At 33.9% G+C, this 21895-nt stretch overlaps 3 protein-coding genes across 13 annotated transcripts in view; 2 read left to right on the top strand and 1 right to left on the bottom strand.

Moving 5' to 3' along the window:
* Nucleotides 1-8423, top strand: part of kcc (solute carrier family 12 member kcc) — a 468256-nt gene extending 459833 nt beyond the window's left edge. For 6 of the 8 annotated variants that reach the window (XM_089727865.1, XM_089727863.1, XM_089727866.1 and 3 more), the window contains 4 exons: nt 71-214; nt 1470-1639; nt 3394-3533; nt 4086-8423. In XM_089727865.1, coding sequence (XP_089583991.1) covers nt 71-214; nt 1470-1639; nt 3394-3533; nt 4086-4177 — 546 coding nt within the window. In that variant the 3' untranslated portion in view covers nt 4178-8423. The remainder of the gene's footprint in view (nt 1-70; nt 215-1469; nt 1640-3393; nt 3534-4085) is intronic. The other 2 variants (XM_089727869.1, XM_089727868.1) reach the window with 1 other exon arrangement.
* On the bottom strand, nt 8418-11748 carry LOC114246304 (FAST kinase domain-containing protein 3, mitochondrial). Its single transcript, XM_089727873.1, has one exon. It carries the CDS (start codon nt 11545-11547, stop codon nt 9634-9636), a length of 1914 nt encoding a protein of 637 aa, XP_089583999.1. The 5' UTR covers nt 11548-11748; the 3' UTR covers nt 8418-9633.
* Nucleotides 11749-14025: 2277 nt separating this feature from the next.
* The window catches only part of LOC114246311 (trans-1,2-dihydrobenzene-1,2-diol dehydrogenase), a 13440-nt gene continuing 5570 nt past the window's right edge, over nt 14026-21895 (top strand). Inside the window, exons 1-6 of one of the 4 annotated variants that reach the window (XM_028178787.2) lie at nt 14026-14348; nt 15203-15319; nt 16807-16905; nt 19704-19911; nt 20473-20764; nt 21281-21527. In XM_028178787.2, coding sequence (XP_028034588.2) covers nt 19710-19911; nt 20473-20764; nt 21281-21527 — 741 coding nt within the window. In that variant the 5' untranslated portion in view covers nt 14026-14348; nt 15203-15319; nt 16807-16905; nt 19704-19709. Of the gene's footprint in view, nt 14349-15202; nt 15320-16806; nt 16906-17301; nt 17572-19703; nt 19912-20472; nt 20765-21280; nt 21528-21895 lie in introns of those variants that run through there. The other 3 variants (XM_089727861.1, XM_089727862.1, XM_089727860.1) reach the window with 3 other exon arrangements.

The following is a 21895-nucleotide window of genomic DNA, read 5'->3' as shown; positions in this document are numbered from 1 at the left end:
TAGGAAAAAAGAAAAACTATTTCCATTTCGACATATTGATCATACAACGAGTGGTATGAACGTGGTTTAGGTACAGGCCATAGTGGATCACCATCACGCCGACGTGAAGACCGCTAGCAAGGTTCGGTTCGCGGAGCCCAACGCTCCCCCCGCATACAGCGAGGCCCCCTCGCCGCCCCTCGCCGACAACGAAGAGAAGGAACGAGACGATAAGGTGAAAACGCATTAAAAACATTGTTGTATTGATCTCTGAGTGGAGTGGCTTTCGTTTTAAATTCCAAACATAATTAACTTGAACTCAAATTATTTTATAAAATACCAACGAGAGTCGTAAAGACATGGACAAGCAGATGTCCTTCTAATATACTAAAAAAAATTCAAATAAACTTAAATTAAGAAATTTTATGTCTTAACGTCAAATAAAAAATTACTAAATTGTCGTGAATCATTCGAAATAATAAAATTTTCGCCAGTTCTTAGCTATATGTAAAAGCTGTATTTAAAATTAGATTACAGAGTGTTCTTAATTTTCGAATGATTTCTCGATGAAATTCAAATAGGCTTTCACTGTATTGCGCTTTCGCTAAATGTTAGACCGTAATGAAGCTTGTACCAACAAACAATTCAAAAGCATTCAATACAATGCAGCTTTGTTGGATTCGCAACAATAGGGATGCTGTCTCAATTATTTTTTTTGTATAAATTTAAGGGAACCCAATTCAGAAAGCACAATCTATTAGAAAATTACCAACTTATGTAGAAACCATTAAATTCTGGTGGTGGGTGTAATTATAGAATAACAAAAAAATTGAACATGAGAGGATTCTAATCTTCCCACGTTTAAAATATGAATTGATCTTTTGAGATTAAAATTTTTAACGACGAATATTATTTAGTAAAACTTTTCAAAACGTTTTTCCATGTATGTCATGTAGCAAATAGTTTAATGTATGATTCGCTTTGTCTATTAAATTTCTTATACATAACGTGCTGCTATCCTTAAAAGGTGTCTTTAATAATTTGATTGTTTTTTACAAATTAAAGTTTGGAATGAGACATAGGAAACATCCCTATTGATGCTGGGTGACGGAAGTTGTTAAATGTTGTGTACCGCTCACCGTTTGAATGAGGATACGTGTTGCACTTCCATTATGTTTTGTTTGATCGTTAAAATATTATTTTACATACAACACCGTCGCAACGTTTGACCTAACGAGTTCAAGCGAATCAACACACGGTAGTCATATGTTTGCAACGTTCAGTTTGATTTTGGTTCACTTTAGTTCATTTCATAGATTCCATTAGTTGAGTGATTGGATGTTCGATGTCCGTAGTATCTGTTTAAACAATTAAAATAATATATGACATCCCGTGTTTCATTCGCCTTGAATCCGTCATGTGCAACTGTCGGTTCGCGGGACGAAAACATAAATTTGGAAACGAAAATGAAATGGAATTGGGTAAAGTAGGACGATTTCCGAAGTAGTTTGTTGCACATAATCGATTCAATGTGGGATTCGCCCGATGAACAGTCGCAGTGTGAAGGCGCCAACTCTCCGCCACCCGAAGACAAACACAACGATGCCACCGCCAACGGAGACGCTATTAACGCCATGCCCACCATGTCTGACATCACGCCGTGAGTACTCCCAACGCTAATCGCTATTACAGTGCTCATTGAAATTTCCCAACTCTAACAGACGGATTTATTTTTATTGACTTATACGAGCATACGGCCTACCTGATGGTGAGTAGCTACCTTCGGTCACGGACGTCAGCAATGCCAAGGGCAGAGCCAAGCCGCTGCCTACCAAAAGATTGTTATTAAAAAAGAAGTTCGACGAATACTTTAAACAGCATAGAGCCGTTGGAAACATGACATTCGGTTATTTATTGTTACCTCTACTAGTAGAGCTGATTTTTTTAATTTTATTTAATAATAAAAAATGTTATTCAGGAAATGACATACAACTTAAATTCTAAATAATTTCTTTCCTTGCACGGATTCCTAGAAGTGATTATACGAAGCGATGAAGCAACTATTATTACACATACCTACCTATAGAATTTAAGGTCTTCGCTCATTATTTTTGGTGTTACAAGTGTTTATACACTCATTCTGTATTACGCCAAGAATTATAGTTTTATGGTCCTTAATAGGTATGCAAATGTTCGTGTCAATCGGATGTATTAGTATAGATGAAAATTACGTTACAAGTCAAGCTGATAAAGCCCCGGTAAAAAGTATGCCTCGTTATATTTTTAACAATATAGTTCAGTCAAATATTGATTATGAAAACGCCCTTGAAGCAACTCAATGTATTGATTGACATTGAAACGATAATAAAATACATAAACATATTTGTTGAAATCACTCGTGTGCCTTCTGTGATAGTTTTATGGCATTACACTAAATACCTTACCTAGAATACCAAGAACAACCATGGCCAGATTTACCTAACCGCCCCGAGCAACCCTGAAGAACATGGTCCCATAACCTACCCTATCCTATTACCTATTTTCGTCATGAATTAAGTAACGAGTTGTCCAGAGTATGATTTCGTTTAAAAAATTTATTTCGTATGCTATAAAATCAAACACTTTATGATAAAAGTATCTAATAAATTGAAAATGAACTCTGGTGCTTGGTGTTTAATATAAGTATTTCAGCAAATGTATTTATTGTTTTGGGACGTTTTAAATACTATTTTTAACACGTTCTCGCCATGATTTTTATTTCGTAAGTTTTGGATATATCAGCGTTAGTTCAATCGCCGTGATCTGGGGCAGACTAAATCTAGCTACATATCTATTTCGGGAACTCGCTAACTAAAAATTGTGTGAAACGTCTTTTGATGGTTGAGATAAACGCTGAAACGCTTGGAACTTTATTCCTTAGATGGGTGGACGAGCTCACAGCCCACCTGGTGTTAAGTGGTTACTGGAACCCATAGACATCTACAACGTAAATGCGCCACCCACCTTGAGATATAAGTTCTAAAGTCTCAAGTGTAGTTACAACGGCTGTCCTACCCTTCAAACTGAATCGCATTACTGATTCACGGCAGAAATAGGCGGGGTGGTGGTACCTACCCGCGCGGACTCACAAGAGATCTACCAGTAAACTACTAGGTTTACTGGTGGTAGGTACCTAATTGGCTATTTATGCTACGAAGCGATGTTTTCCAGTTCAGAGTACCCTCCTACCGGATAGCTATATAATACAATTCAGACTTCGAACTCGTGTCTCAATGTGAGTTGAAACATTGACGTTATAATGTTTATATGCTCCGGTAACCAGCTAAAACACAAAGTAGACCGTGAGCTCATTCAGTAAAGGAGTAACAAAATTAAAAAGAATCATTCTACCTACGTATTCATATAATATTTCAGTGACGAAGGCACGGTACGTCGGATGCACACAGCCGTGAAACTGAACGAGGTAATAGTGGCGCGGTCGCACGACTCTCAGCTCGTCATATTGAACTTGCCCGGACCGCCGCGTGACACCAGCGTCGAAAGGGAATCAAATTGTAAGATTTCACTCACAATAAACTACAGTTTCGAAGCTAGAGTTGAATTTGAAAATGGAATTGATAAACCACCAAAAATACATAGATGGATAGATGTTCAATTTAAGGGTTCGGCGAATGTTGTTGGAAAAGTTAGCGGAATCGTCTCATGAACTTATTAAGATGAAGTTATTTGTTAAGGAAATGTATTAATATATTCCTTTTAATACTGTATAAACTATTATATGTATGTATGTATATACCTACTTGTTTTTTGTGTATGTATTTGTAACTTAATATAAATTTCCTTGCACCTACCACTATTCAGTCTGCTCTACCTTTGGTTGACTGGTAGAGAATGCCTTAGACATTAAGTCCGCCAATGTAAACTTTACATGAAATGTAATAAATAAAAAATAAATATTCTGTGTCTTTGCTTCTCACCTAGAATCAGATTATCGAAACCTATCGTTTCTAGGCTAGGCGGACTGCAACATTCAGTTGTCGTTCAGTTCAGTTAGAGCTCTTCGGCCTGTCTATATCGAAACTAATATAAATTTTCTGGCGTTACAGACATGGAGTTCTTGGAAGTACTGACGGAGGGCCTGGAGAAGGTGCTGATGGTGCGCGGCGGAGGACGCGAAGTGATCACCATTTACTCGTGAACGGCGATCACATGCCAAGATCAAATATCAAACCTCCTTGTGATTTTCGTAACTATTCGTAGAAACTGTGGTTTGAAAATTCGAACGAATTTTTTTTGTACATACGAGATATCCATCGTCTACTTCGGATGAGATGTAATTTTGACAAAGATTACTCACAAATTAATTTGTTAGCTATAAAGCAATACTTCAACTGTCCGTTCTATCTTGGGCACCTCTTTGAGTGAATTTTAAATGTTAAAATTTTATATGAGGTCAATCAATATACATAATATTATGTCTGCGTGATATTAAATATTCCGTTAATGATGTCGACTCGCTCAACAGTGACGATGGATGTAACGTAGAAATGTACAGCTCGGCGTGGAGCGCCCTCTACTGTGAAGAGAAGCGTTTGACGTTTGTCAAGTTGGCACTACGCTGTCACAAATATCTTTGTACAAAATTTGCAGTCACAATTTCGACATAAATATAATAACGAAGGAAAAGTTGCAAAAAAAAAAAAAACGCAACCTGGTTTCATTTGTCGTTCATCTAATCCTTCACGAGATCTCAGCAGCTAACTTTTGAACGAATTAAGTGGGATATAATTTTATTATTTTATAAAATTTTAATAACAGTAAATGGTAATTTCGAATTGTCAAACATTTTTAAAAAAACATGGTGACACTAGTTTGTTTTAAGAACGCATTGAACAAAGACATTTGGGCCAGTCTACTTTAGCCTACTTCTACGACGATGGTAATACGTTTTGTTGAATTTGCTGTTTAGACCAATGTTGTTTTGGAATTTATTGACTGTTGTGTAGATATAAATACTTATATGTATGAGTCTGAGGAGCCTTATCTATCGTTCGTTAGCACTAAGTTTGTTCCGTTATAAGTTAGACTAGCTCAGAGTTGATTTAGATGTCTAAGCAATCCTTCGGTCACCGACACGCCGTTCAAGTGTCTTGTATGAAAGTGATCGTTTTAATACTTTTGTATTGCTTTACGTTGTTAATAGATTGTTTGTGATATTGCACAGTGGTGACTATCGTTACATTTTTTGACTTTTTAAAACGTATTTTGTAAATAATATTCTGTTTTAAGACGACACCTGCTCAACTTAAAAGTTAACGCATGAGCACGTCTTGTGATCGCGTGTTGCACGTATAAAATATTATACTAATTCGAACATTTGACAACTTTACAAAGTAGGTCGGATTATCGAAATTCAAATCAATTCTAGTCAGTCTTCGGTGTCATACATATAAAACATCATAATGAATCTAGTACCCAAAGTAGGTATGTCATAAATAGATGGTCCGTTTCTTCGATTTCTTGTTTGATCGATATCACTCTCTCTTAAACCTGACAGGTTTTATGATGAGTAGATACTTAGGAAATAATTCAATCCTCTCAGTATTTACAAAGTTAATTATATTCATGATTAAGACTACCTAATCACGATTTATTAATATAATTAGAAACGAAAAATACATTCTAGATATAGACAATGTTTAGTATAAGAATATTCTCCAGTTGCGATTGACTTAGTAACTAAATTTTGTGCGCACACTCGCGTAGTTAGATGAAGACATTCTATAATCTTTTTAGTTTCTATTAGTTTAAGTTTCGTATGACGACGATAACGAGCTGTAGACAAAATAAAATAACAATGAAAAGGCTTTGTTACCGTTCATAGCCCAGTTTTTAAGCATCGTGGATTTTTTTGGTAATCTTTAATTAATTTGATTAAAAATACATTTTCCTTGAGATATCAGCGTTTGCATAAAAATACCGTAATAGTATTTCCGTTTAATAAGATCGCTGAAACATCTGTAATACGTAGGGATACCAAATAAAAAACAATATGGTGAATTGTGATTTTAAAAAAGAACTTGTCAATTTTTTTTTAATATTCATAGAATGTTATCCACGGTTTTAAATATTTGTATGAAATATCCTACTGCAAAGTACCTTTATAGATAAAAATGTCGTACAGTAGTTGGTGTAGTCCTTAAGTCTCGTGACAATGATAAGTTCACCACATAGGCTAATCATGTTTATCATTCAATCGTAATCAGTAAATTAGATATAGAAATATTATATTTAATATTTTGACATTATTCTCCTAATATTATGTCTGATCTAAATACTAAAACTATCTGGAATCTGAATACAAAGATATAAACTAAAATATATAAAGTGTGATGTTACCATCCTTAAATGCTCAGCGAGTAGGTGTACTTTGGCGATTACTTTATTCAACTAGACTCAACTATTACAGAAACTAAAGCCTTTGATCGTGATTAAATGAACATAAAATGATTTTGGATTTAACCTAAAATGTACCTAAGAAATGAATTGGCAACACTACCATCACTATATAAAAAAAGTATTTAATACCTAAATAATTCTAAATTATATTGATGTTGGTGAATGAATTTACGTTTAAAGTTTATTTATCACTTAGTGATGTAAAGAACAGTGTTTGAAAAATAGTGAGCACATATCTTAATTTCCACATAAAAATATATTTTGTGTATTATTATTCAAACTATTTATGCCTATTAATAGGTAATCGAATTCTATTTAATTTTAAAACAACTATTAATTTTTACGACATTGTAGGTAGATATTAAAATCTAAAATTTTATTAAAGTGTTTTTTTGAATTAAATCAAAACATTCAAATAATGTAAAAGTTCAGGAGCTTTGATATTTCAAGTCTTAGTTTTATCGAATTTATCTAAATGTAAACTTTACAAGCATTTCGTCTTATAAAATAAACGAGAATTAAATATTTATGAAACTCAGAATTAACGATGTTCATTTATAGAAAATAAATATAAAGAACTCACATACATATATTGTGCCAAACGTTAGCGTTTCTCAGATGCAGTAAATGTACTTAGCTATAATTATTACCCAGCTTCCGAAACCGGAACGACGATAAACTACCCTTCCGAACGGAAACGGAAAACCATAATGGACCTACTTAACATTTTAGTACCTATTAAAATATTTCGTAAAACTGCAATGCTCGTACAAAACTGGAAAGACTAGAACTGACTTACTTAATTCAAAATCCAGTGTCAGAAATTATGGACTACCGACTGTTTTCATTGTCAGGAGCGGTAGTTCCAACCCAGCATCACTGGTGCTTATGTAATACTACTTAAATACCTGTAACAGTTACACAACACCAACATCATCATAAGCACATACTGCATATATATAGTTGAGATTAAAATAGTTTGAAATCGAGTTCGAAATAGCTAATTTAACGTTTTAGATTTAGCTACTAAATTGTGAAACGCCTAAACTGACCTTGAAAGCTTTGAGATTAGAAATCTAATTTGATACCCTTCGATCGCGAATAAGCCCAGTCTTAGACCAGAGGAAAGGCGTATAGTGGCCAACAGCAGTCCCGTGCTAAACACATATAATCTAAGAAGTCCCAAACTAAAGCAACCGAAAATAATTGGCGACTGTATTGTGTCAAGTAATTATTAATACTTATGTAATTATAAAATTATCTACTTTTAGATTTTAGGCTGTGAATCAGCATAAACACATTCTTAAAAATTTTAAATTATTATTCAAGCTAGAGTTGCTGTGATACACGATTATGGCTATAAATTAAGGATAAGTCATTTCTGGCCGCAGCACAAGACGGTGATGAACGGAGATGTCTCCCGTCTTCACAACCTAACGACGCCGTGTTGTATTGTTTGTGATTTCACTCAATATTCTAGACGCTCATTTAACCACCCTTGGTCGACTCTTTGGAATTTAAAAGAGTATGTATTCAAATTTAATATGGGCGTTACTTTCGCTCATTTGTAATCTAATTACTGTCTCACTTATAAAGTTACATTTAATCAAGGCTGTCTGTACTTTGAAATATTTGGAAAGAATTAAATTTTATAGAACATTATCTCTAACAGCCAGCAATGCGTTTGTAGGGTCTCTCTGTAAGACTTACGCATTTTACACTACAAAATTATGAGTTCAGGAAACTGTTGTTCTGTCGGGCAATAAAATACATTAATCCTGTTAGATAGAAATCGCTGAGCGGTATGCTAGTTCTTTGAGGTTTAAACACTTTCATCTGGGTCGAGTTTTTTAATAGAAAATGTATTTCAAATAATAAAAATTTAATAATTAAAACTTTCAAATAATAATTCTAGTGAATTAGTCAATGAGTAATTATTATCTGTAAGATGTTATGAGTATAATGAAATAAACTACGAATAAAATTATTAACGACTTTTATTTTCACCTTTCTTCTTACAACAAACAATTTTGATAAGCCTACATGATAAACACTTATACAAAAATCAATATTACACTAGACTAGAAAAATAATTTATCCTTAACAATATTAATCATATAGATACTTATTTTTATACCTATGGTGAAACATCTTTTCTAAAACTTTGTACAGAGAAAATTCATAGTGTTAAAATTTCGACATTACCTTAACTTGGATAGAGTTAGGGGTAAAAATTACACTTGCGTAATGATTTAATAGTCTAAATGTGCGTCTTCCAATGCATTCCAAAACAAAGCGTTGGGTAAAACATGTATAAAACAAAAGTATATCAGTCTCCGATTATTTGACTTTCCTATTATATTGTTAAGCCCACAAACAAATCTATTAAAAAATAATATTTTTGATGTTTCTCGTTTTTACAGGCCTCCCTTTCAAATTAATAAGTTTTATGAAGTAGTCCCACATGTATAAAGTCCCTAAAATATATAATACCTATTTTATTTTATAATAACCCAAATGAATAAGTATAAAAAATCGATAAACCCGAAAAAATACAGTTTTTACAATAATCAAATAAATCCTCTTTTTTTCTAACGCTGAATAGTACATTGTGCACCAAGGGAGAAAAATTGGACATTTCTTCCGGCGTGTAAAATTGCCACCCGAGCCAAAGGCGAGGTTGGTAAACACGCTGGAGGAAATGTCCAACTTTTCTCCCGCGGTGCACATACATTTTTTTCTCCTACCATGCCGAAAGTTCGTGGAGTACCGAGCCGGGGTCCAGGGGCAAAGCCCTGGCCGGGGGTAGGGGGGGCGGAGCCCCCCGTACTCATAAATAAAAACAATTTAACTGTTTTTTTATTTTTAAATAAATTACTACTAATTGAATAAGAACTGTCTGATGAACTCATCTTTGTTTAATACTTCACTATTAAATTTTATTTCGTTTTGTTTATATCACTTTTACACTAAACACAATATTTCAAATTACCCGAGCAACAATGGTGGAGAATTTTAGGTGGGTGAGAGCACTGAGAGCAGACGTAGACACTAACGCGCATGCGCACTTGTCAGTACTCAGGGAGAAAAAGTTACACTTTCTTCCCTGTACAGCGGGAGGAAAACCGAACTTTCAGCGTAGGTAGGAGAAAAAATTCATTTATCACATTCACCACCTGATGGGCACATGAAAAATTAATCAGCATCTCCTAAACTATTTTTAATGTAATCTCTTAGTCCATTTGAATTGTGGGAAGTATAAAATTGACTAAGCAATGAATAACTGAGACTGGTTACATTCAAACCTATAATTTGTAAATGTTTCCTCCTCATGAGCTGTGGACCAATGAGGTTTTTATTATCAGTACAAAAGTCATCAGGGAGATGTATGAGTATTGCTCTTGTTTTATCTTTATCATACTTAGATAACCAATCAGACTTACTGCAATTCAAACCGGGGGGATGTAACATAATATCTATTAAATATGTTTGATCTGAGCAAAAGTGCGGGACAAGTATGGAGGTTGATACATTCTGTTTACCACCTGCTACCAATTCAATATCAACTAATATTTTGTTTATTAAATTCTTAACCCTAAAGTCCTGTGATATTGGCTGAAGATACTGGTCCTTAGGCATTAAAGGTCCCAAATAATTTGGACATTCTATAGACAGTGCAGTATCGATTAAGTGAAGTTTCTTCAAAGTGTCTGAGCTTTTGACATTAATTAAATACTCAGAACTAAAAATCCTTTTTGTTAGCTTCAGTGGATATTGACTAACATAAATGAAAGATAATACTATAGAGCATATGTCATCAGAAGTCATCTTATTTAGATTTTGAAGAACAACATCCTCAGCAAAAGACCAAAACTGTTCATGAAGTGGTTTAAAGTTAAAATATCCAAATGGATATAAAACAGATCTCAAAAAGCCAACTGGTATGGTGCTGCCTTGATTGAAAAAATGTTTACTACATGCATTGAGAATTTCATCATTCCTTATATGAAATTGCATACAATAATTCAAAATACCAACAATTAAAACATGCATCTTTATTTTGTTGCCTTTAAGTTTGATGTATTTTTCTACAGCAATTTCAATTTGATCATCTGTATACTTGAGCTGTGTCAATTTTGATATAATGTCTAACATTTCATCATCATTTAAGGCATGAATGTTTGTGTGAAGCCACCTGCCAATCACAGCAAATGACTGTACAGACAAATATTTTTCTTGAATGAACACATCCAGAATTTGTTGCATTACTGAAACCGTAATTTTATTCCAATATTCAGACAACTTCTGCTCTGATAAGTTCAGTACAGTTCTTTTACTTGCTTTAAAACCAGGGAGAACGGAAAACAACTTTGATATATTTGTTTCGTTGATATCTGCTTCCCGTTGAACAAAACCAATCCATAGTTTGTCAATGATTTCCGAATATTGTTGGTCACCTCTTTTTAATATGAGAAATCTTAAAAATTCACATATTTGTTCCACTGAAAGCATATTGTCAAGAACTCTTAACATGATCTCTTCAGAAAACTTTGGTTTGTAAGGTTCCATAAAAGTAGATGTTGTGTTGAGTATGTTTATGATGGTTTGTGTCTCCTTCGTTTTTGTTACAACTTTTAGTAATTTGTCAAGTATAGCACCTTTAGCTAAGTTAACATGAACATTTTGAGTTGGATTTTTTTCTAACGTATAAATTCTTTCAATAGCACCTAATGCAATGCTCGGTGTTATTTTTGTACATTTGGATAGTAATGTAAATACATCTCTTAGATCTAAGCATTGACTGAACTCTGATTTTATTAAATTATAATTTTGGGAATCGTGAGAGATTCTTGAGGGCTCTGTGTCTACAATAGGCTTGTCATAAATTTCTGATAAGTCTGTTAATGTTCTCACAAGGACTGGGAGTTCCTGTACATTATATCCGTGCTCTACCATAATAGTAGAATTGCTAAATTGTGGGTTACTTCTGTTCTTATCATCACTAAAACTCCTGCGAAATGTCGAGCTGATACCAGAAGCCTTCGTATTAGCGTTACAAGATAGGATATTCTTCTTTGCCTTTAAATAAGTTCTTATTGCAATTGCCATTTCCAAAACCAATAAGTCTTTATTTAAGATACAGGATAATATTTGTATCTCCTAACATGAAATTAATCGTAATTAATTAAAAAACGTTTTCATAGGTAATACAATACACTTCACATCTAAAGGATGTTTTAAACAATACAAGAAATCAAAACACTGGCGATTTATTACATTACATTTCGACTTTGACAGTTGACATTAAATGCGTTATATATATGATTATAGGTCGTCTTCACTGATATTTTTTTGTTGAAGTATTGTTGAAGTTTGTCGAAGTTTTAAAAAAAAAAAGAAATATTTTTTTGATCTACATAAGAATTAATTAGATAGTATAAACGCACTTGTTAACAAAACGCTAGTAAATACGGCCATTGCCAGCTGACTGACAAAATCGGCGCATGCGCAATGTAGACGTGAGGTGATGGTTTGCTTATTAGATATAAAATAATTAATAATTGGGAATTTAATTGTTTTTTATGATCGAACAATCACCAATAGTCTTCGAACAAACGATAATTGATCAAAATTAATTAATCTGAGCAATAAAAATAAAGATATCTAGTAAGAGAGGCCAACTCAAGGGTGAAGATTTGTTTACTTAATTATAAATAAATAAAAGGCGAACAAACAATTTCTACATTCGAACATTAACGAACAAATAATTAAAAATTGAAAAAAATCCGAAAATAAAAGAGGGGGCCAAAGTCAGTAAGCCTACCGTGTCTAGTTCGTTCCCATGAACAGCTTTTTGAGGGCTTTTATGATCTGGTAACTAAGACCTTTAGGTAATGTCCTATTTTAATTTATATTCTTATTTTCTTCACAAATTTTAATGTGGGAAAATTCGAAAACCCCTAGACGTTGATTCTGAGGTTCTACCAAAAGTCCACAGAAAAGGTTTCATTAAATAACAACCATTTAACCACCACCACGGCTTTATTTCATTCCATCTCATTTATTTTCGTTTAATTTCATCCCCATTAAACAAAAGTCTGAAATTAATTAACTTTCGTCTCTTTTCTTTTTATATTATTATTCATATTAAAATTAAAAATAAGAAGAAAATTTATGGCTTGACTTAAAGGTTTCTAAGGCATTAAATCTTTAAGAAAAGTTAATTCTTGTCAACACTGTCATTGTCATCATTTATCATTTTAACACTGAAGTTACTTTATAGGTCTATGCCAATGAAGTAGGAAACCTATGGAAATGAAACGTCAACCAAAATTTCGTGCCACTGTGACGTCATCTGGCCACAAAACATGGCGGCTTTAGTGCTGTATAAAAGATTTCAATGTTATCAGGTTTTATCGATAAACGTTCTTGGCTCATTTTATTTTAAATATTGTTGAGTATTATTTATTTGTAGAATTTATACTTTAATGGGAAGTAAGTAGGTATATTGTTATGTGCAAATATGATATGATTTAGATTGGTGAAATCTAAGACAAGTTCGTCCTTCGAGTTTGCCAAGTAAACTATGATGATTTTTAAAAGTTGCTACACTGATTTTATAAAGTTGTCGTTTGTCGCAAAACATAAAGATATGGCGTAGTTCAAAGCCATCAGCCCATTTCTAGTATGCTAAATGTTATCGTATTTTGAGTACGTGTTTTTCTTAGACTATAACAATCTATTTTAATTGTTTTGCTGACTCTAAAGTCCGTAACATACTACCGCAGCGCACCCCAAAGAAGGTGCGCCGCACCATTTGAATCACTTTCGCTTGAGAGTGATTCAAATTTTAAACTTATCAAGGGATCGCGTGAAAAAAAAAAACACCTACAGAACATTTATTCATTAATTACAAACGTCATTCCTTGTGACTTCCGCTCTAAAATCACTTAATTATTAAATATTTAACAAATTTACAATAATGTTTTACTCACTGCGGAATAAAACTATTTTATTTAAATAGTTCCGAAGAGATTTTGTCGGTAGCCTTTTTCCCGAAATATCTAAACAGAATGTCTAAATATGTTTTGATGACATATTTTAAAGTGGTATTTATGATTAGTGTCATGATCAATAGATTCCGACCGAAAAATGGATTTTTCGGATGAGGGCTCCATAATGAATTTAAATACATATAGATAATAGTTTTAGGGCATCGACTTTCTTGAGATCCTATAAAATACGTTTTAATTATTATTTTTGTATGTTTTAAGCATGATAAATTATGAAATTTTATATAATTAATCATATTAAATCGATATCAAAGTCAATAAATAATGTACAACCCAAAACAGACGGCCGAACTGACGTGACAATGACATTTGGCGCGCTAAACATGGCGGATTTTCGGCCTCATTAGACGGAGACGGAGATATTTACGTATATTCATGTTTCATTTTATGTACGCACTGAAATACTGTTATATTGTTTTCCTGCGAGTTAAAGTGCTGAGTAAGAACGAGATAGATATATGTTTATGTATGTGCCTTCAAAATGGGTGCTATTTATATAAGCAATTGTACGTATAGAACATTATGTCGTGTCCCTACTATATAGGTCTATGGTCTATGCATTTTACATATTTGTTGTAGGTACATATAACTTATCTACCTACTTCGATAATTGTTAAACAAATTTGAAATTTCGTACCGACACTACATACAGTATATAGAAAACTTTAGTTTTTCATTGCAGTTTGATAATTATCTTTATTTCTGGTAATCAAACTTATACCTAGACTAAATTCTGCATAATTGTAATCATCGTAAAATAAATAATTTTGCTGACTTTATCCTGTTTGTTAGAATAGAGATCAGTGTCTTCTAAATCCCATTCTACGCCTGTGGCAGGTAAGTTACTAAATATAACTTTAATAAGTAATTATATCCTTTAAAAGGCAAAAAAAAAATTTAGGTATCTGTTTTTAACTTTTCAACAAGATTCCTCCTCGCGCGATATTTTCAGTTTTATTTTCAAATTCGAATATTATTTTAAAATACTCGGAAGATCAATATAAAAATTTCTCTGTAAAAAAATAGTTTAGAAAACTATATGCAGACGTACCTAATTGTCACAGGCTTGAATCATTTCATGTTAAACTTCGAGCTGTTAGCTATTTTATGTCATAATATGTTCGCTATATTTTGAAAAAGCGATACTTTATTTTTTATGACCCTTGTACTCCTTTGATCTGAAAATTTGCCTACGATTACACAACTGTGAGACACAGCAAAACCTTTATCAAAAAGTAATTGAGAATTTCATGAATAAAGCAATGGTCTGATATCATAGACGCAATGGCCATTTTCCTTAATAATATGTTATTTAAATATATTAAACCATCTAATTTACATAGCAAAATTTCATATCACAACTCGTTAAAAAAATATGTTTTTTTCTTTTTAAATGAATAATTTCACACTTAATGAATATTAAGACTACTTTTTCGGTTTAATCTAGCATTATTTGTTGTCTCTATATTAAATCCAACAATTTCAATACTTTACTTTTGCAGTCACATTGCACTGCATTCAGTTACAGAATGCATTCTTATTAAGACACCCTTTAAAACAACATGTTCAATCTGTTAAGAAACCAATTATTATTTCTGAGTTTTCGGTGGAAATGAAATTCAAATGAATATATTTGTGTTTGTCAACATACTATTTATTACATGACTATTGAATACATGAACTTTTTACAGTTACTGCTCTGAAGCTCAGTCTTATAATGTAGACACATCAATACAATACTTTAGACTATTTTTTATTAGTCTAAGTGAAATACATCTGTAAAGTAGTATCATAAAATGCCTGAGATGGTAAGTAACTACATATTTATGATATTCACTCAGTAATTAATAAGATTCATTATTACCATAACATTACAATTTAAAAAAACCCACAAAGAATGGAAAATAAAACAACATATTGTTTTTATCTTCTAAATAGAAATAATTAATGCTTTGGATTGTAATTTTTTTCTCACGTCTCTCCATCAATTATTCACACTTTAATTATTTTGTGGATATGATTATTTTAAAATTTCAATTAATCTGATTATTCAATCAGATTAATTTCCAATCTGATTATTTAAAAATTTCAAACACTAGTAATAATAAATGTGAGGCATTTTATTTGATTTAGGCACAGTATACTTTTTTTTTTAATCCTGGGGAATCCATTTACGGATACCCGGTCGAGGGGGGTAAGAGACCGGGTTATGTCGGACTCCGGCGCCTCCAGAGAAGAACAGGGAGAAGAAGAAGATAGGGGTCCTCCTCTTCTCCCAATTCCTGCCGGGAGACTACGCCTTGAGAAAGGCGCGCGAGGCACTGCACGGCGTCAGCCACCAAGAGCTACCCCGCAAAACCGACTACCGACTAAACCCCATCGAGCCCCACCACTCCGACTCCACGAAACCCACGGTACCGCACAGTGCGCGCCGAAGGCTCGCCGTCGCCGGTACCCATCCTGTTAATAGGACGGCACTCCATCCCCGGGAAAATCCCGCAGGACGTCGTCTCGGAGACACACCGTGAGCGGTGCACAGGAGCCACCTTGCGCCGCCTCACCACCGCACCAACAGCCGAGTACCGGGCACCCCCGCAACCGGCACCCGACAGCCCCTACAGGAGATGAACGGGAGCTTCGCGCCCGTGCCGCCCACTCCGCCTTCTTCGCTGAGAAGCCGAAGAGGGATCCCACTCCCTTTCGCGCTCCTCAGCCTCACGGAACGCCATGACCAGGTCGCAAAACCTGGTCATGGCCTCCCAAGAATTCTGGTCCTCTAACATGCGGGCGATGACAGCCCGCAAGGAGATACCTACCTTACAGAATAGAAATTAAATCTTATAATAAAAGATGAAGATGTCATTGGACATCTGATTCTGTTTATATCACTATTATGATTAGAATCACCCAAAGAAATAGCTCATTGTTAAGTGAAACTGATCGCTACGAGACATTAAAACATAAGACAGAAAAAAATAATATTTTATTGAACTAAATGGGCTTTGTAAGTTTACAGCTCTCCTGGTGTTAGGTAGTTACTACAGCCCAAAATTGCCGCCACTCATCTTTTAGATATGAGGGTGTAGTCTCACATTGTTAGCATTCCAATCCTAGCCTGAATTGATATTGTATTAGTATTTTGGTATCAATATTATCCTGTGATCATATTCAAATTGCCAATGCAAGAAACAACATGATGTGATTCCTAAGTATTTTATAAGACCATATGTATCTGGTATATTCATGCCTATATCGTAAAAGATCAAGCCTGGAGTTTCTTGCTAATTCTTTTCAGTGGTGGAAATGCACTTAGTCTGCAAAGTTGCTATGATTTAAAAGAGCACATTCTTATTTGGTTTGGTACAAGTCAAACGGAAATCTTTTATACTACTTTGTAAGTACCTATTCATCTTATGCTAGTATCTATTTGCGTACTTTGAAAAGGTGTTTAACAAACAGATGTTGCTAAAGCCTTAATATTTTTTGTTAATGAGCCTCCACAAAAATGCTACTTCCAAAAGTATCATTTAAAACGAAATTTTAAATTCCAGATTTGCATTTTAGTTCTTCATCAATACTTCCATCAATCCATCAACTGTCCTTTCTAGCTGCTAGGTACTGTTTATGAAACGAACACAAACAAACACATAAAGTTGACTAATAACTTCCAATCAAGCTTGTTAACCATCGGAAACTTACAACATTCCCTTGTATACGACAAACAGCATGTAATGTCATCATTGTAATTAGCACGCAGCGGCGCCAGATACATCGTTTTTATGTACAAACTGTACACAAAATCACTGTAAATATAAGTGCAAAGAAAACGAGATAACAGCATCGTGATAAGCTGGAGTTTTTTGAGATTATTACCTTTACGATAAGACGAATGCGTACCTGTTATTTTGACATGTTTAGTATTATCCTACTCGTATTAGTAGTCATTGTAGCGCAAGCTGCTAACGTTTCAACAATTTCCGATTATAACAAGAATATTGTATCAATCGAAGAGTTTAATTTAATTGATACAATATATAAATCTGAATCAAAACAATCATATGTGAGTAAACTATATTTATAACAATTTTAGACTATAACAGAAGTGCAGTGTTAAAAATGATGATACATAGTCACTCTCGCGAATCAATTAGTATTCTTTAGATCAAGATACGTGGGTGTGTCAAGTACATTAAGATATTCTTTTGGAATATAAATAAGCCTTGAAGATAAACGTAGCGTATTGGGGAAAAAAACGCGTCAAACACAAGCATCTCATAGGAATGGTCGCAGGTTCGAAATTGTGCTATTCATTCGAGACATTTACGGTGTATTCAGCTTTTACGTACGTTCACGACAACCAATGCAATGGATTTACATTGTTAATACATACTTAAGTAATGAACAGATGTGCTTTAGCATCTCTTGCTTGTCAGCTTAGACTTATATAGACAGATAACCTAACGTAACCACGTAGAATTAATTGGAACGCAAATATCTGGTTCTATTCGTGTTTGGACATACGATTTTCGTATAAAATCTTCGACACAGCGCACATTGCACATTTTGTAAAAATTCTTGATGAAATATACGTATAAAGAAAGCCGTATGCAACCATATTTATTTTTCTTAATAAACGTGAAAACGACATAGGTATTATGCTACCTTAAGCCTTCTTCAAACAGAACGCGTACTTAGCGCCGCGTACTTAACGTCGCGCTCTTCAAATTGACTAGATGAGTCTACCGCTCCTTGACGCAACGCATTCGCCAAATCATATTGCCTTTCGATAGCAGTGTGAAAATTTAAAAGTATTAAGAAATCGAGTGATTCAGATGTGGCATTGTATAAGCATGGGTATTTTCTAACTATTTATATCATTTTTTCGGGCATTATCTAGTATTTTAATACACATTCACTCGGACGCTAAAATAAAATATGTAAAAAATTACAACGCCTGACGTCAAAGCGTCCTAACGCCGCGACAGAGCGCTGCGTACTTATAGCGCTGGGGCTCTGTTTGACGGTATGTTACCATAGTAGTACAACACATCTTGGCGTCATAGCGCGGCGTCAGATTAGCGCTCTGACGCGCGCTAATTACGCGTTCTGTTTGACGAAGGCTTTAGTTTGTTATTAAAACAATTTGTGTTTGTTTTAATTACAACAATCTTATTATAAAGTTTTCTCGCATGTCACTATAATGACATTTCTCAAAAGTAATTAAGGTCGTATTTGCGTGCATATTTGACCTTCACAATATTATCATGTTTTTGCGATTGATGATTGTTTATGTACTATATCTATAGATATAATCAGAGCATTTCCTGGTTTCATTGATTGCCTTCAAATTAAAAAAGATTGATAGCTAGTCGAAATAATTTAACAAAAGAATATTGTGAATGGTCAATAGACAGTGCTTCTTCTAGAATTCAGTTATTAATTAATTCGGCTTGTCTGGATCCACTTTCCTCCTATCACGTGATGAAGATTATTAAAAATTATATTCACATACGACTAATAAGTTCAAAATGTTCTTAATGGTTAAGCTGGCTAATTTTGAACTTGCCAAATTAAAATCTGTCAGAATCATATACATATCATTTCAATGTATATCAGATAATAATATCATGAAGTTATTAAATAATAAATTCCTATAGCCTACATCCTTAGACTTGACCTTGACTACGGAACGATAAATCATCGAAATAAACGCTTAATATTTTTCTGCCTTGTATAGTCGGGCCTTTTGTTGATAAAGCTGTCATGTCAAAAAATTGTTTCAAATTAATACGCTTTTATTAGCTTCAGACGCATGTATGTTAGTATGCAACGGAATCTTTGAACATGATTTTGACCCCCTTCAAAACGTCGGATTAACTCGAAATTTGGTATATACGTACTATATAAGGACCGAAGACAACTCAATATTTAAAAAAAAATTAAAAAAATTAAATTCAACTAAAAAATAAAGAATAAATAATAGCTTGGTATCAGTAGCTATAAATATTTTATGAACAGATATGAGTAGAAGTGTTATTTTGATAATATCCTGAAAAGCACCCCACGCTTTTTTACAATAAAATCATTTTTCTTACACTATTCTTAATTCAAATTTATTTTCTATTTTTTAGTTGGATTTTCTATAAAAGCGTATTTTGTTAGTTTTTTTAAACTACATATTATTTTTTTTAGATTGAGATGCAGTTGAAATGGGGTATAGCAGGCGTGGGAATGATCGCCCATGACTTCCTAACAGCATTAGACACTTTACCTCCGGAACAACACAGGGTTATTGCAATAGCCGGCAAAGATGTAGATCGGGTTCAACGATTAGCAACACTGCACAAGATCAACACAGCGTACGAAGGTTATGAGCAACTGGCGCGTGATGCTTCTATAGGTACCTAATGTTCCGTTGTTTGTATTTACTAGTGGACAGATTAGAAAAAGAACGGCTGCCTAATTGTAAATACCATTCGTTGCATATAAATTATAAAGGCACAAGTCAGATTTGTAAATACTGAAATAAGTTTATATACAAATGTAAATAAATACGTATTTGAATGTATCAAAATAATAAAATATTGAGGGGAGAATAACTATTTTGTTTAAGTGATATTTGGGAGCCATTTAAAGTTTAAAATTTGTAAAAAATATCATAATAAAAAAACTTCTTCAGCTATTTGAATGTAGTAAACTTAATTCAAGTTCAATTAAAAACATCGAACTGTTAATGCGAATACCAAATAAAACTCATCTTTCATTAAAAAGATAAATGTCGCGTAGTAAGCGAAATGTAGCTTAAACGAAATAGCCTTTCACCACTCGATATGGTTATATTTAATACTCATCCATTAATACTCATTTTGAGCTCGACTACCCATCTAAGCAATAAAAAAAGAACACTTTTTTGTCATCTAACATACTCATCTGAATTTAGTGGAGGTTTTCTTGTTTCCAGACATTGTTTTCGTGAGTGTTCTGAATTTACAGCACTACGAAATTACAAAGTTAATGCTAGAAAACGATAAACATGTACTCTGTGAGAAGCCAATGGGTATGACTTACAAACAAACTAAATCATTAGTGGACTTGGCGCGTGAGAAGGGTCTGTTTCTTCTAGAAGGAATGTGGTCGAGGTTTTTTCCAGCTTACGACGCATTAGAGAAACATATAACCACTGGCGGCCTTGGTGAAGTCTATCACATCAACGTTCAGTTTGGGGTTCAAATTAACGACATTGAAAGGAATCTGTAAGATGTTTTTACAAATTAGCACTTAACGCCTGTTTGCTTTTAGGAGGCCCGCTCTTTAGATTATCAATGCTTGTCTCACGCAAATCATTAATTCTTTCATGAATCATGAACAATAGCTTGCGCGGTGTGTTCTTTAATGTATTTTATTGTTCATATTCTTGGCTCATTGAATTTTAATTGTTGATTTATGCTAACGCATTTTAAACAAATTACTTCGAAACTTTTCTTATTTAATTTTATGTAAATCGTGCGATAAAAAAGTGTGAAACGAAAATCACTAAAGATTGTTTTGTTGTTACCTCAATTTGAAATATCCAATTAAACTACTTCGGATACTTTATTTATCATTACAAGAACAGAAAAAAAAAAGGATTATGGCTAGATGGCCGGAAAATAAGTTGTCACCGAAATCCAGGAGTGAGAAACTAGTATTCTCTCGTCAGCAATCGTGTAAACGATAATTATCACGTCTCTGGTCTCATATTGTCATAAATAGTAGTATAACAATTTCAGGATGAAGGACCTCGGTGGTGGTGCGGTTTTAGACCTAGGAGTGTACATGTTGCAGCTAATCAACTTCATATACAAGGAACCGCCAGTGGATGTAGTGTGCACGGGGCATTTAAGCAAAACCGGAGTAGACGAGTCCGTGTCGTGTGCTTTGAAGTATAAAGACGGAAGAACGGCAACAATGGCCGCCCAGACGCGTGCGACCATGACCAATAAAGCTGAGATTATTGGTACGAAAGGAACAATCTCTGTAAGTAGCTATATCTATATACTAGCGGCCCGCCCCGGCTTCGCTTGTGTCGCGATGTAATGAATTTAGGTAAATTTTTTTGGGTTACATTATTGGAGTTTTAGTAAGGATCCCTAATTTTTTTGAAAATATAATAAAAAATTATAGCCTATGACACCCGGGTATAGTGTAGCTTGCCAACAGTGAAAGAATTTTTTAAATCGGTTCGGTAGTTTCGTAGCCAATTCAATACAAACAATCAATCAAATCTTTCCTCTATAATATTAGTATAGATTTTTTTCCATTATCGGGGCGCGGACTCCGTTTTGTGCAAACAATGGTGTGTCTCGTTTCCCTTCTAGGTAATAAACGAGCTAATATATTTATGC

Source organism: Bombyx mandarina, chromosome 05 (genome assembly GCF_030267445.1).
Source record: "Bombyx mandarina strain Sakado chromosome 05, ASM3026744v2".
Lineage (NCBI taxonomy): Eukaryota > Metazoa > Arthropoda > Insecta > Lepidoptera > Bombycidae > Bombyx > Bombyx mandarina.
Note: the sequence above shows the minus strand (reverse complement) of the source record. Positions and strands in the feature narration are given on the sequence as shown.